This window comes from Stenella coeruleoalba (genome assembly GCF_951394435.1).
Source record: "Stenella coeruleoalba genome assembly, chromosome: 7".
Lineage (NCBI taxonomy): Eukaryota > Metazoa > Chordata > Mammalia > Artiodactyla > Delphinidae > Stenella > Stenella coeruleoalba.
In genome coordinates, this window is record NC_137153.1 from 74,035,226 (window position 1) to 74,050,985 (window position 15,760).

At 38.6% G+C, this 15,760-nt stretch overlaps 1 protein-coding gene across 4 annotated transcripts in view; it reads left to right on the forward strand.

The window, feature by feature from the left end:
* The first annotated feature begins 1,352 nt into the window (after nt 1-1,352).
* SMC5 (structural maintenance of chromosomes 5) overlaps nt 1,353-15,760 on the forward strand; it is a 112,696-nt gene continuing 98,288 nt past the window's right edge. For 3 of the 4 annotated variants that reach the window (XM_079927594.1, XM_079927595.1, XM_079927596.1), the window contains exons 1-3: nt 1,353-1,614; nt 6,593-6,734; nt 15,065-15,117. In XM_079927594.1, the coding sequence (XP_079783720.1) occupies nt 1,418-1,614; nt 6,593-6,734; nt 15,065-15,117 (392 nt within the window). In that variant the 5' untranslated portion in view covers nt 1,353-1,417. The remainder of the gene's footprint in view (nt 1,615-6,592; nt 6,735-15,064; nt 15,118-15,760) is intronic. The other variant, XM_079927597.1, reaches the window with a different exon arrangement.

Consider the following 15,760-nt stretch of genomic DNA (forward strand, 5'->3'; position numbering starts at 1 on the left):
AGAGAGCACAGATTTCAGTTGTGTGAGAGGAAGAAGCAGGAGCCTGGGAAAGGAGCATTTGTCCAGGAGTCAGGAATCAGGGTTCTACTGCAATAGCTTCCTCAATGGCCTCCCCACTCCCATGCTTGACCCTGTCGAATCAGCAGAGTGCTCACTTAAAAACTTTAATCAGATCACGTCTCTCTCCTGCTTAAAACCATCCAATGGCTTCCCATTGCTTTTAAAATAAAATGCATGATGGGCAAGGCTCCCCTAAGCAACCTTGCTCACTTCGCTGCAACCACGCTGCCTTCCCTTCGTTCCTCATTCCACTGTTTCCCACCTCAGAGTCTCTGTCCTTGCCTGGAATGCTCCTTTCTCATTTCCACACCTGGCTCGTGTTCCTTCAGGGTTTAGCTTAAATATCACTTCCTCTGACAGGCCTTTCCTGACTCTCCATCACATTCATTCTGTTTTTTCTTCCTGGGACCTATCACCGCCTGAAATTATCCTGATCATACGTAGGTTATCTTGTTCTGTTCCTGTCTCACACACCAGAACGTAAGCTCTGAGACATGCAGCATTGACTGGATCCCTTAGTACCACAGCCCAGCCTCTCGTAGATTAGACATTATTAGTTGAGTGAGCGAAGACCTATGTAGACCTCAGGGAACCTCATCTTTAGTAAGGGAGTTAACTAGATGAATGTGAGTAGGTTTAAGTGGAAGCACCCGCTCAATGACGCCAGCGGGGATTTCTAGAAACCTGAGGCGAGGAAGTCTTAATAGAGAATTAGGGAGCGAGGGGGTGGAGAGTCAATGAGGAGAACCTTTGCGGTGTAGTCGTTCCATCTGTTGGAGAGCGCAGGAGACCCTAGCGCGATGTTTTAGGGGAGAAGCAAGCATAGAGCCATTTGAAAAAGTCTTTTTTTCTTTTGTGGTTTTTTTTTTTTTTGGACACGGAGACCTGATTGAAAGCAAAGTAAGAAGACTCGCCGGACTCCAAACCGGCGAGTCCCGGCGCACTCGGGACCCCGGCCCACCCAGGTACCACCGCAAACGCCGCCCTCCGTCCCCTCCCGGATCTGTTTCCTCGGAGCGCTGAAAAGTCTTTCAAAATACTAAATGCAACTGACATCTTTTTCTGAGTTAAAAACAAACAAAACCTCTGAAAATACAGAGCAGAAAATCCCGTATCTGCTTTCCGCGAGTTCCCAAACCCCGCCGCGCTATTCTCGCCGGCTCAGGTTAGGCCCTGCACAGGGCTGTGGGAGGGGCGGGGTATGCCCGCTGACGCTACGGGCCTGGACTGCGCAGGCGCGGGGCGGGCTCGCGGGGGAGTCGCGCGCCGCTCACTTCGCGCGGGAGTGGGGCGGTGGAGCGTCGGAGCTGCGGGTCTGTGGGAACGGAAGCCACGGCCAGGAAGAGAGGCAGCCAGGATGGCGACTCCGAGCAGGAAAATGTCCACCCCAAGTCCCCTGGCCCCCAAGAGAGCTTTCCCGAGAGATCCCTCGTCGGAAGTCCCGAACAAGAAAAAGAGTTCGGCCCCACCGGCGGCGCTGCCGCCACTGCCGCTGCAGTCGTCCGGGCCTTTCGTTGAAGGCTCTATCGTCCGCATCGCTATGGAGAACTTCCTGTGAGTGGCCGGAGGCCGTGCCGCGGCGGGGGAGGCGAGCGGGCCCGCACACTGGGGGCGCGGGCTGAGTGCGTGCGCGGCCGGGTGGGTGGATGTGTGCCTGGCTTGTGCGTCTGACAGTAAATTCTTGCCGGGATTGCCGTGAGGATATTTACTTGTGGGCCGTGGAGATCGACGTGTGTGTTGATGCGGTAGTCGTGTGTGTAGTGTGTTACGGTTTTTAAATTCTTAATGCCAACGTTGCTTGAAGGCGTCATATGGCGGGCCTTGGAAGTAGTAGGAATTAGATCTCCGCCCGCTGGGAGTCACGGCCTAGAAAGGTAGGACATAATCTGTAATTCACAAAACTATGCGTTCTGGGAATTTAGAGGCTGCAACAGTTAAATCAGAGTGGCAGTGATGCTGCGGCAGATACGTGAGGACTAGGCAGTTGCCAGGTGGACAAAGATGGTGAAGATTGTTCTGGATGGAGGTTGAAATGTACAGGAACACTGAGCCTTACTTTCAGTTGTTGCGCCTCCCAACAGACCCTTGACTCCTTTAAATCTGGCTTTCTTCCCTGGTTCCTTTCTTACCCTTCAGAAAACTAACCATAATACTCACTTTAGAATTGAGTAAACATGTTCTAACACAAATACCGTGTATCCGTTTAGCACCTTGGAGTTCGTTTGATCAAGGCCTGTTTTTTTTTTTTTCTTTTTTTTTAAGCTTTCACAGAGCGGTGTAGGGAAAACAGAATTGCAGTAACAATAGGAACATTTTTTTTTCCAAGCATCTATCATGTGCCAGGTATAGAAGTAGGTGCTTTATTTACACAGTGCCCTCATTCATTCCTCATAACAACTCTTTATATCACCTGCATTGATAAGCTTAGAGAGGTTAATTTGCCGACGTTTACACAGCTAATAAGTAGGTGAATTGCTGTTTGAATCCAAATCAGGAAAGATAAATATAATTAAATGAAGTACCTACCATAATAATATATATGCGTCATGATGCCGTGCGGGCACAAAGGATGCAATGATTAATTTCGTCCACAGTTGTGAGAAGGGCTTTGTACTGAGGGTTATGAAAGTCTTAAAAGAAGGGAAGAGCAAGGAACTGCCTGAAACAGTTTGCTATATTGGGGAGATTTCCAGTATTTTAGTATGGCTAGAACATAGGATGTGAGCTAGTATGTGGACAGAGTAGACACTGAAGATGTAGACAGATGTTGAGGGTCTGTGTTTCCTTTGCTGAGGAATTCCAACTTTATCCTGTAGGCAGCCAGGATGCATTTTAAGCAGGGCATGACGTATGATTTATATTACTTTGGAAGCAGAGTGAAGGATGATTTAGAAAGGGTGCAAGATTGTAGGCAAGAAGGCTTTTACAATATGAAGGCAGAGATGATTAGGGTTTGAACCTAGCAGTGGGAAGTAGGATCGGAAAGAAGAGATTTGACAGGATTTGGCTGTAGATTAATTGTGAGGCATGAGGGTAAGGGAGGAATGGAGCATTTTTCTCAAGTCTCTGCCTTGGCAAGTTGGTCATATATAGTGCTATGCAGAAGGAGCAATTTGGGGAGGATAATAATAAATGCCTTTTGGATCCTGTGAATTGAAGTTTCCTGTGGGGCATCTTAAAGATCTTTTATAGTCAGTAGTTTTAAGGGTTTGGAGCTTACAGGAAAATGTGAGAGGTGAGAGACTTGAGAATCATGCATATAGGTGATTGTTGAAATTGCAGAAATGGTTGAGATTGCCCAAAAGGGAATATAAATAGGAATAGAAGGCTGAGTACGGTGTCCTGGAGGAATGACAACATTTAAAGGCGAGCAGAAGAACTCACAGACTAAGAAAGAACTGTTCAGGAAAGTAAGAGGAGAACCGTGGGAGAGTATTATCAAAGAAGCCAAGGAAAAAGAGCGCTTCAAAAATATCATCTGCTACATTGAAGTCAGATAACAGGACAGAAAAGAACCTGCTGCATTTAGCAGTTAGGAAATCTTTGACACTTTGAAGTAGTGGAAGCAGAAAACTTTGCAGTCATTGAAGAATGAATGAGTGTGAGGAAGTAAAGCTTGGATGTGAAGAGGAGAAAGAAAAGGTAGCTGGAAAGTGCAGAGCTAGGGGAGGTTTTGTTTATTTTTACAATGAGAGGACTTTGAGTTTTAGGAATGAAGTAGGAAGAGTAGGCTTAGAGAACCGAAATGGCCTGGAAGAGGGTAGTCAGAGGAAGGATTCCTGGTAGTTAACCAAGTCGAATGGGATCGAGAATGGGGGGAGAGATTTCTAGGCAGAAGGAATAGCATGTGCAAAGGCTTGGAGAAAGAAGGAAGCATAAGATAGTCAAGAAACTGAAAAATTCATTATAGTTAGAATATAGAGGTCTTATTAGAGAATAGGGGAAGGAGATAGAAAGTAGAAAACAATGAGCTAGAGCTAAGTTATGAAGGGTCCTATTTTTTCTTTTTCTTTTTTTTAAAAAAACTTTATGTATGTATTTACGTATGTATGAACGTATGGCTGGGTTTGGTCTTCGTTGCTGCGCGTGGGCTTTCTTTAGTTGTGGCGAGTGGGGGCTACTCTTCGTTGCAGTGCACGTGCTTCTCATTGTGGTGGCTTGTCTTTGTTATGGAGCACGGGCTCTAGGCGTGTGGGCTTCAGTAGTTGTGGCACATGGGCTCAGTACTTGTGGCTCGTGGGCTCTAGAGCACAGGCCCAGTAGTTGTGGCGCACGGGCTTTGTTGCTCTACGGCATGTGAGATCTTCCCGGACCAGGGCTCAAACCCATGTCCCCTGCATTGGCAGGTGGATTCTTAACCACTGCGCCACCAGGGAAGTCCTTCTTTTTCTTTAAAACAAGTTGTTTCAGATTTGCTTGTCTACCAACATGATTTGGTGATTGATTGGATGATGGGCGGGTGGGTAGTGTGGATAGAGGTGAAGGAGATGGTAAGAATCAAAGATGATGCAAAGCTAATGCCTAGGTTTCTGACTTGGGCAGTGAGATGAATGATGATATCCTTCACTAAGAGACTATAAGAGTGGTTTTAGATGGAAAAGATGGTGGGTTTAATTTTGAATGTGTTAAGTTTGAGGTGACTCTATCCAAATAGAGTTCTTGAGGTGGGAATTCCATCTATATAGGTCATCTGGACTGACTTTCAGCATACAGATGCTACCTGAGGCCATGGAGAATACATGAGGTACTAGGCAAAGTATGTAGACTGAGAAGAGGGTGGGCCTCTGACATTAGCTCTTTCAGGGCGAGCTCAGAGCAAAGGGAACTCACAAAAAGGGAATTCTCAGTAAACATATTTTAGAGTCAGAAAGGTTTTTTAAAATACAGAGGCTTGGGCTTCCCTGGTGGCGCAGTGGTTGAGAGTCCGCCTGCCGATGCAGGGGACATGGGTTTGTGCCCCGGTCCGGGAAGATCCCACATGCTGCGGAGCAGCTGGGCCCGTGAGCCATGGCCGCTGAGCCTGCGCATCCGGAGCCTGTGCTCCGCAGCGGGAGGGGCCGCAACAATGAGAGGCCCGTGTACCGCAAAAAAAAAAAAAAAAAAAAAATGCAGAGGCTTTATTTTGTTTTGGGCAATTTTTCCTGTTTATAATATTTGTGTGTACAGTATAGGCCAGAAGTTCTCATGCTTCTTCCTGTTGTATTTATTGTTTGCTTAAATACCAGTTGCGTTACTATTTTAGTAAGACAGTCACACAGAGATTTCACATCAGGAAATTCCAGTATTAATAGAATGGGGCTTCATGTGTTGGGTTAAGAAGTTCCATGTCAGATACTTTTCCAGATGTCTGAAATTCCCAAACTAGTTTTATTTTAGCCGTTGTAAAGGATTGCTTTAAGACTCAGCTGTTACTAGAATAAAGCTTCTGAAAAGATAGATAGATAGGTGCTGTACAGAGATGTGGGGTTGGAAACCTGCCAGAAAATACCTCTCTTTACCACCTGTATTTATTTTATTACCACGTAGCATTTCAGAATTGTTAATTTGTTTGAGTGTTAAAGTTAAAGTGTGCTTGGTTAAATTATTTAAATACTTAGCAGGTAACAGGCTAAGGTTTTTTTTACTCTTGGGGAATTAGTTGGCAGCTAACTGAAACCCTGTGGGAACAGGACATTATTTATGGGTTCCAATTCAGAATATTCAAAGACAAGGTAGAAGGATATCTGAGTCAGAGTTCACTTCACATTTTGCCGTAGCTGTCCCGGAGTACTAATATGGATTAGATGCTACTGTTGCATGTAGAGTGCTGGACAGCATGCTGCCTTCTAGTATGAGGGAATGTTACAAAAGTGCTTGGTGATGGTGCACTCTTGTTTCCTCCCATAGGAATAAAATTTACTTGAATTTGTACTAAAAATAGATCCTTTGGTGAATGTCTGGCAGCATATTAAAGGAATTGGATGTTATTTTTTAAGTAATAATAAAAATTAAACTATTGGCTTGATATATCTTCAGTTTTCTAATTAGAATAGAAATAATTTGGTTGACTATGAGAAGTTGCTAGTAAGCATTTTAATTCAAGAGAAATATAAATGTAAAATCCACAGATTCAGGATGAGCCATGGCTTCACTTACATATAATTTGGTTAAAAATTATCTTATTTGTATAGTAGCTTTGATGTACTCTCTCATGTATTGTAATTATTAAAGAGTAAATAATATGAAACTTTGCTTTATTCAGCAGACTTAATATTTGAAAAAAAGCACATGAAGTCTTATTTTCCCATGAATGTTCTATTTTAGATACACATTATCACTTTTTCATTTCTCCCACTAACAGATTTTTTTCCCTCTAGTTTATTAACAACCTATAAATTAACCTGACATTAAATTTGTAAGGTTAGGTGGTTTTTAAAAGAATTTGAGGAAGCCTGCAGGTAATGATAAGGGTAAAGGAAGAAAAAGTGCTTTGGTAAGAAAATATTCTTCACTTCTTATCTCTGCTTAGTAATATCACCTCTTTATAATTTAGAACATATGATATCTGTGAAGTATCTCCTGGGCCCCACTTGAATATGATTATTGGAGCTAATGGAACAGGGAAGTCCAGCATCGTGTGTGCCATTTGCCTTGGATTAGCAGGCAAACCTGCTTTCATGGGACGGGCAGATAAGGTGAGTTAACATACGTACTTTTTAACAGAATTCAAAGCCATGAATTGCTTTTAGTAACAAATCAATTTCTATATCTCCATTCCTTGAGTATAGCAAATGTGTTGTGCTTGAATATAAATAATGAAGTTGGCAGGGCCACTGTGGGGAGATTTCCATTTCCAGAAGTAGTGTGCACTATATACCTAGAGAATTCTCCAAGTATGTAACACCTGCAACCTTAGAAATAATGTAAAATATATCTTTTTAAATGTATTTCTGGGCTTGTGGAAAGGTGAAGTAAGTTTACAAAGGGCACAAACAAAGTAGTTTGGATCTAAAGATTTCTACAAGCTCTGGGGTTGTTTACCCAGGGGCATTTGCTTTACCTTGCACCCTAAAGCCTGGCTTTGAATTGGTTGCATAGGATTGGGGGTCCTGAAGGTGCAGAAGGGTTAGAAGATAAAACTAGAAGCCACTAGAAGCACTGCATGTAGCAGAAGAAAAAAAAGATCACAAAGTGGGACAGTGAGGTTACTTATCTCATTGTTAGCTCTGAATACAGTAGATAAAAAAAAGAAGATCTTCCAAACGAGTCTTATCACATACATTGTAATTTTAGTTTAAAGTGGTCCCAGTTAGTAACATCTCTCTTCAGGCAGAAGCAAATGCAAATCCTCTGAAGGAAAATATCCTCAATCCAGTCCTCAACATAAAGCTCTAAGAAATTCATGAATCCATACCTAAAAAAATCACAAAGCATAGGAGGAAATGAATCACCAAAAATGAGAGCTAACAAAAACAACAGACTATACAATCAGACCTGCAAAGCTTGTAGACACAGAATGTAAACTAGGAATACTTAATTTATTTAAGGAAGTGAAAGAAGATTGCAAGTATAACAAAAGAATAAGTAACAAAAAAGATCAGGTAAATTTGAAAAATTTGATCAGGTAAATTTGAATCAAATAGAACATAAAAAAATAACAGTACATGGGAGGGAAACTTCATGGACAGGTAAAACAACAAAGCAGACATATTTGAGAATTTGTGAACCAAAATACTTGACAGTTTTTCTAAAAATGCAATATAGAGATAAAGTGAGAAAAAAGTGTGAAATAAAGATTGTGACCTGATAGTTAATGGACTAAGGAAGAGGCAATATTCAAGAAAGAATGACTAAGAATTTTCCAGAAATGTTGAAAAACTTGAATCCTCAGATTCAAGATACCTAGTGTATCCCAGACAGGGTAAATGAAAGAAATATACAAATAGACACATTGTAGTAAATTCCAGAATACCAAACATAGTAGTAATATTGTCTCAGAATGGAAACAGAGGGGCAAAGAAAAGAACAGTTTGAGATGCCCATAAAGGAACTTTGAAAGTATATAATTTAGGAAGAAGGAAAATGATCCCAGAAGGAAGTCTGAGAGGTAAGAAGAAATGGTGAGCAAAAAAATGGTAAACATGTAGGGAAGTAAACTGTGTAAAATAATACTAATGTCTCATTTGTCAAGTTTTTAAATCAAAGAAGATAGTACTACATGTCCTTCCTGGACAACAGGAAGGAAGTGATCAGAGTTGAAGTATTCTTTGAATTTGTATTGTTGGGAGGAAGTTAAGATAATTGGTTAGCTTCAGAGTTTATTAAGCTAAATATGCATGTTAAAATTTCTAGGGTAAGCCAGTAAAAAAATTGAAATACATAATCTCCAAACAAGAAAGGTTAAAGTAGGAAGAGAGAAGTAGAGAAAAAATAACCACTGCCCAAACAACCCAGAAGGAGTCTCAAGAAAGGAGGAGGAAGAGAAAAGAAAGAGAAATATAGAAAAGGATATTATTAAAAAACATAAAAAAGATAGTGGAAATACATTCACAATAATAATAAATGCTCTACATTCTTGTTAAATGAGAAAGTCAGAGTACATAAATAAAACAAAGTTCCATTCTGTTTTGTTTACAATAAGCATATCTAAAATAAAGAACTACAGAGAAGTTGAAAGTAAAAGGATGAAAAAATACATACCAGGCAAATATTATACAAAACAAAGTAGGTGTAGCTGAATTTATACCAGGCAAAATAGAATTTAAAGGAAAAAAGAACTTTTAGAGATAAAGATGGTCGTTAAATATTGAAGAAAGTTTCAGTTCAGCAAGAAGATAATTCAGCTCCCAACTTAAATTCACATTATCTAGTTCCAAAATATATAAGCACAATCACAGAGTTCTTAAAGACAAGTTAACAGCTCCAGAATTATAGTGGAAGAGCTAGTGGTAATCAGTAGATCCAATCAGATAAAAAATTAGTAAGAGTATAGAAGGTATGAACAACAGTTAGATTGAACTAATGGACATGTTGTAAACACTGCACTCAACAATTGGTAGAGCATACATTCTTTTTAAGCAGAAATGGAATATTTCTTAAAATTAACCATAAACTGAGCCATAAAGCAATATCAAAAAATATCAAAGAATTGCTACCACGTAACTATGTTCTCTGACCACAGTGCTATTAAGATAGAAATAATAAAGAAGATAACTAAAATTTTCCCATTTGTTTAGAATGAAACATGTACTTCTATATTATCCACAGGTCAAAGAAGAAATTTTAATAGAAACTGAAAAGTAAGAGCAGAAATTAATAAAATAATAAACAATGATTCAGTAGGAACCACAAAACTAAAAATTGCTTTTCAAAAATACTATTTAAATCAGTAACTTCTGGGGGCAGGGAGAGAAAGGAAGAAAAAAATATAAGGAATGGCAAAAAGTAATAGTTAAGATATGTTAAATTGTGATCCAGAAAACCCCCAAATTTAAGTGGTTTAAATATACAAAAGATTAATTCTTGCTGCTTATCCAGTGTAGGCCCTTTGTGGTCACTTAGGTACTTTAGCCTTATAGAATCTTCATTTCAGTATATACAGTTTACCCTTGAAGAATGCAGGTTTGAACTGCACAGGTCCACTTATATGTGAATATTTTTCAATAGTGAATATATATGTTGCGCTCATATTTCATTGGACAAAGCATGTCGTGAAGCCATAACTTGGATCAGAGAGAAAGAGCAAGTGCAGTCGTTTGCTTGAAAGGAGAATCAGAATATTCACGAACTGCCCTGATGACTACCACGAGGGTGTTACAAGAATGCAGCAGAGGTTTGAAAGATTATATAAGAATATTATGAGAATCATTATGCCACTCAAGTTTAAATTTTTAAAAAGTTGTAACTATAAATGTTTCTACAACTACTTAAATTATCAAAACTGACTAAGTATAAAAGATAAATTAGCTGGTAAATTTTTTCTCATAGAGAAAGACAAAGACAATTGTGGATTAGTCCTAATAGCAGTAAGTTTCTATTTTACACAGAGAATGTGACCCTAGGTACCGAAATCAATCAAGGATAGAATGAAAAAATTACAAGCCTGTCTCACTCATGAATCTAGAAGCAAAAATCACACACAAAAAAGAAACTGTAGCATTTTGAATTTAATAGTACATAACACATCATGACCAAATTGAATTTATTCAAGGAGTGAGAGATGTATTATGTTAATTTTTTCCTAAGAATCAACCACATTTTAAAGGAGAAGAACTCTATGGTCATCTTAATAGATAGAGAAAAAGCATTCAGTTAAATTCCACAGTAATGTATGATTAAAAGCTCTTAGCAAACTAGGAATAGAAGGGACCTTTATTAATTTCACAAAAGATATCTATGAAAATGTACAGCAAGTTCAGGAGCAAGTCAAGGTTGCCTACTACCATTACTATTGAACATTGTACTGGCAGTTCTAGGTAGAACAGAAAAGATACATGTTGGAAAGAAAGAAAACTGTCATTCACAGATTATGTGAGTGTCTGCATAAAAACCACAAAGAAACTCCAGATAAGCCTCCTGATGGATCGATATGCAAATTTATCAGGATTACTAGATATAAGATTGTATAACCCAGACACTGACTCTGTAGGCACCTTGATCTTGGACTTCCTAACCTTCAGATTTGTGAGAAATAAATGTTAAAGCCACCCAGCCTGTGGTATTTTTTTTATAGAAGCCCAGACTAAGGCAAGGACCTTTTTACATTCTTTAACTTACTGAGGACTCCAAAACCTTTTGTTTCTGTGAGTTATATCTATTGATTAGAATTAATAATAAACTTAGGGTTTCCCTGGTGGCGCAGTGGTTGAGAGTCCGCCTGCCGATGCAGGGGACACAGGTTCGTGCCCCGGTCTGGGAAGATCCCACATGCCGTGGAGCGGCTGGGCCCGTGAGCCATGGCCACTGAGCCTGTGCGTCCGGAGCCTGTGCTCCGCAACGGGAGAGGCCACGGCAGTGAGAGGCCCGTGTACCGCAAGAACGAAAACAAAAACAATAATAAACTTAAAAATAATTATCAGATTAGAAATAAAAACTGAGACCCTGCCAAAAAAAGTTGTATAACAAAAATCAATTGCATTTCTATATACTAACAATGACCAGAAAATGCAATTAAAAATGGACATTACAGCCACAAAAGTACAAGTTTCATAGCAGTAAATTAATAAAAGACATGTAAAACCTATATGCAGAAATTACAATTTTTATTTAAAAACATTGAAGTTTAGAGAGATGCACTGTATTAATGGACAAGAAGATCTAGTATAAAAATGTCATTCCAGTCAAAATCCCTATATTGTCTATATAAATTACAAGCTGACTCTAAATTTTAGGTGGAAGAATAAAGGGCCAGAAATAGCTAAGATACTTCTAAAGAAATAGGACAAAATGGAAAAACTTGCCTATCAGATATCAAGACAATACAAAATTACAGTAAATTAAGACATTGTGGTATTGGTGTAGGATAGACTAGTGTGATGTGACAGAATAAAGAGCCCAGATACAAAGCCATGATTAGTAAAAACTTGATTTATGACAGAACTGACACTGTGGATGAGTGGGGAAGAGATGAATAAATACTACTGAGACAGTTGCTTATTGGTATAGGAAAAAATGAAATTGAGTCCTTTCTTCACACTACAACAAAAATCAGTTCCAGGTATATTAAAGATCTAAATGTGATTGAACAGAAAGTTTCTGGAAAAGATTGGTAGTCGAAGAAAATATCCTTGTGACTTCAGATTAAAGAAGAATTTCTTAAATAAAAATATAGACTGCAAAGGAAAGGTTGATAAATTCAACTACAGTCAAATTAAGGAACTTTTGTTCATCAAAAGACACCTTGTAGAGAAAAGACTAGTTACAAATGAGAGAAGGTATATATATAGCACATATAACAAGATTGGTATCCAGACTACATAATCAAAATAATGGCAACTGAGAAGATAAATGAGCAAAAGATATGCTCAGATGTCTCACAGAAGAGGCACCCCAAACAGCCAGTAAATACATGAAAATATGCTCAGCTTCATTAATTATCAGAGAAACGAATTAACCCTGGCATGGTGCATCCATTAGACCCACAAAAATTCTTGTGGTGCCATGTGGCTTATAAGGATATAAAGCAGTGGGAACTCTGATACATTCTTGGTGGGAATATGAATTTGTACAACCCTCTTGGAAAATATGGCATTACCTAGTAAATCTGTAAATGCCTATATCCAGTCCCTCAAAAATTCTACTTCTAGGTACCTTAGTAAGCTTGTGTCCATTTATACTAGGTGAAATTATGGAAATATTTATAGAAACATTGTTTGCAATAAAATTTAGTATAGTCAAATAAAATTGAATATTATATGACAGTAAAAGCAAACTTTGGCTCATTGGTTAAATCTCAAAAACAGAATTTTAAGGAAAAATGCCATCACAGAAAAATACATGTGATGTGAATTTGTTTCTGGAATGGTCAAATATATATATAATATATATTTAATATTTGGAGATTTATACAGTAAAAATAAAAGCAAAAGAATTATCAGCAAATCAATTTAGAGATTACATCTGTCGAGAGAGAAGGACATAGCTGGCATGAATTAAGAAATGTCAGATACACTGGTAGTGATCAGTTCCTTAAATAGGTAGATACATGGTTGTTTTGTTATTTCTTAAACAGTGCATAAAGTTCATATTTACTGTGTGGTATGTATTTCACATAAAAACATGTTTTAAAAAGAAAGTCTAGGGGCTTCCCTGGTGGCATGGTAGTTAAGAATCCGCCTGCCAATGCAAGGGACATGGGTTCGAGCCCTGGTCCGGGAAGATCCCACATGCCGCGGAGCAACTAAGCCCGTGCGCCACAACTACTGAGCTTACATGCCACAACTACTGAAGCCCGTGCGCCTAGAGCCCGTGCTCCACAACGAGAGAAGCCACCGCAATGAGAAGCCCACACACCGCAACAAAGAGTAGCCCCTGCTCACCGCAACTAGAGAAAGCCCATGCGCAGCAACAAAGACCCAAAGCAACCAAAAATACATAAAATAATTTTTTTAAAAAAGTCTATAAGTTGAGTTGTTACTTCACTGTAAAATATTTTTAAAACTTGAAGTGATTCATTTTTCTAAAACTGTTGTAAATATTACGATATTATCAAAATGATATTACAGGTTTCTTAGCCAGGCTTAAAATTTAATGTAGGTTACAAGATTGAGTTTTACACCCCTTATGATTATAAATAACGTATTCAAAATATGATTTTTTTAATGCTCTGTGGGAGGCATTTATGAGGTAGAAAAGATACTGCTTTATTAATGATTGGCTTTGTAACCTTAGTCATTTGTCTGGAACTCAGTTTTTCTTTATTTCAAAGAACGGGTTGGGGTAGATAATTTCCAAGGACCCACTCAGATTTTTATAAATATTGATACGTAGTTTTGTCTGTTTTGTGGCCGCACTGCCCACTGCTCGGCTTGTGGGATTTTAGTTCCCTGACCAGGGATCGAACCCCGGCTGTTGGCAGTGAAAGCACGGAGTCCTAACCACTGGACCGCCAGGGAATTCCTGATATGTAATTTTCAGAAATCATTTATTGAATCCTTATCTCTGTGTAATGGTCTGCTGGATTGTGCTCCAAGGGCTGTATGGTCAGAATGGATTGGGCTGTAACAATGTTCACCAATCTTCCTATTTATTTGTGTCATAAAGAAGACACATCTCTCCTCACCCTTGAGTGGTAGGCTTTTTAAAGGAAGCTGTGGAGTGCAGTGCAGTGTTTCTTAGATGACAGATTGCAGACCTTGTGTTTAGGGGATGTCCAAGTTCTTAGCAAAAATACCTTTTTAATGTTGTATTTCTATTTAAATGCTAACATAAAAATTTAGTACAAGCATGTTCTGTACCACCTGTACAGATACTTTATAATAAAAACTTCCTCCTGATCTTTTCTTCCATTTGGTACGAAGTATTTTAATTGTTGCAAGCTAATGAGTAGATGACCCACTCCTACAAAAATGCCACTGTTTTCCCTATCTATGAAGAAACTGAAACAAGAGGCTAAGTAACCTGGTTAAGGTCAAACAGCTTATATATGGCAGACTTGAGATTTGAACTAGACACGGTAAAGCCTGTACTCTTGATCATTAAGCTGTACTTTCTTGTTACAGGAACAGGCTTTTTCATATTTCTGGGTTTCACTTTCATAATCTATAAAATGGATATAACATATAGCTCATAACTTTGCTCATGAGTATTAAATGAGAAAATTGTATATAAAGTGCTTAGCACAGAAACATTTAGTAATGCTTAATAAATGTTAACTGTTGTGGTTATAATTGTCATCATCACTATTAAAAAGACAATTGTTTGCAAGGTGCAGTTTTTGCCTTTTTTTAAATATTACTTACTTACAGCCTAATTTAAGATCCAATCTGATTTTTTTAGGCCCAGGGTCTTTTTTCATACTTATGCTCAAATATATAGAAACTAGCTTAAATATGTCTATTATACTATATAAATTGTACTTACTTAAATTGTATTTACTACGTTTATTGCTCTTTTTTTTAAGTGCTGGGTGGTAGGTGTATCCTAATTAATAACAGGATGAGTACTTTTAGAGTGATTGTTAATAATATTTAATCTGTGCAACTCCATAGAAGTACCCAGGGTCTGGAGCTGGGCTACCTGGGCTCAGATCCTTGCTCTGCACTACTTACTGGCTCTGTCATGAACTTTGTAAGAGGCTATTAGGCACATAGAAGGTTCAATAAATGGTAACTTAGATGATGACTATCTGTGAGTGGAACCAATGGAGGAGTCTAAATCTGGGAAGGGTGCAATTAGAAGGTGATGGGAATGAATGTACAGAGTAGTTATTGAAAGAATCTGACAAATAATGATGACTTTGCTAAATCGCTCATTGTTAACCTGGGAATGTCATCACACAGCTCACTTTGTCTTTCTTATATCTTAGGTTGGCTTTTTTGTGAAGAGAGGATGTTCCAAAGGCATGGTTGAAATTGAATTGTAAGTGTTAAAACCACATTTCCCTAGATAATTTCTTAGTTTATGTTCATGCTTTCCTGATGACTTTAGTCAAGAGTAATAATACAGTATTGTGGCATAGATACTGGAAATAATATTTAAGGGATACTTTATCTAGAGAGGTAAGGTGTTTTTTGTTTTGTTTTTGGTTTTTTTTAATGCATCTTTTTTTAAAAAATATTTATTTATTATTTATTTGGGTTGTGCCGGGTCTTAGTTGCGGCAGGCGGGTTCCTTAGTTGTGGCATTTGGACTCTTAGTTGCGGCGTGCATGTGGGATCTAGTTCCCCGACCGGTGGTTGAATCCTCGCCCCCTGCATTGGGAGCATAGAGTCTTAGCCACTGCGTCACCAGGGAAGTCCCTTAATGCATCTTTTAAAACCTGAATTGTAAGAACTTTCTTCTGGAAAAATTCTTAAGGAAATTAGAAATTTATGGGAGATAATGAAATAGAAATATACCACTATTAAATATTCATTAAGAAGTTGCAGTATTTTTTACAAACTTAAGCTTTCTTTTTTCTGATTTTGAAAGCAAAATATTTGCTTGTTTAAAAAAATGCAAACAATGTAGGAGTGTAAAAAGATGAAAGCCTTCTTGCCATAATTCCACTTCCAGAAACGAC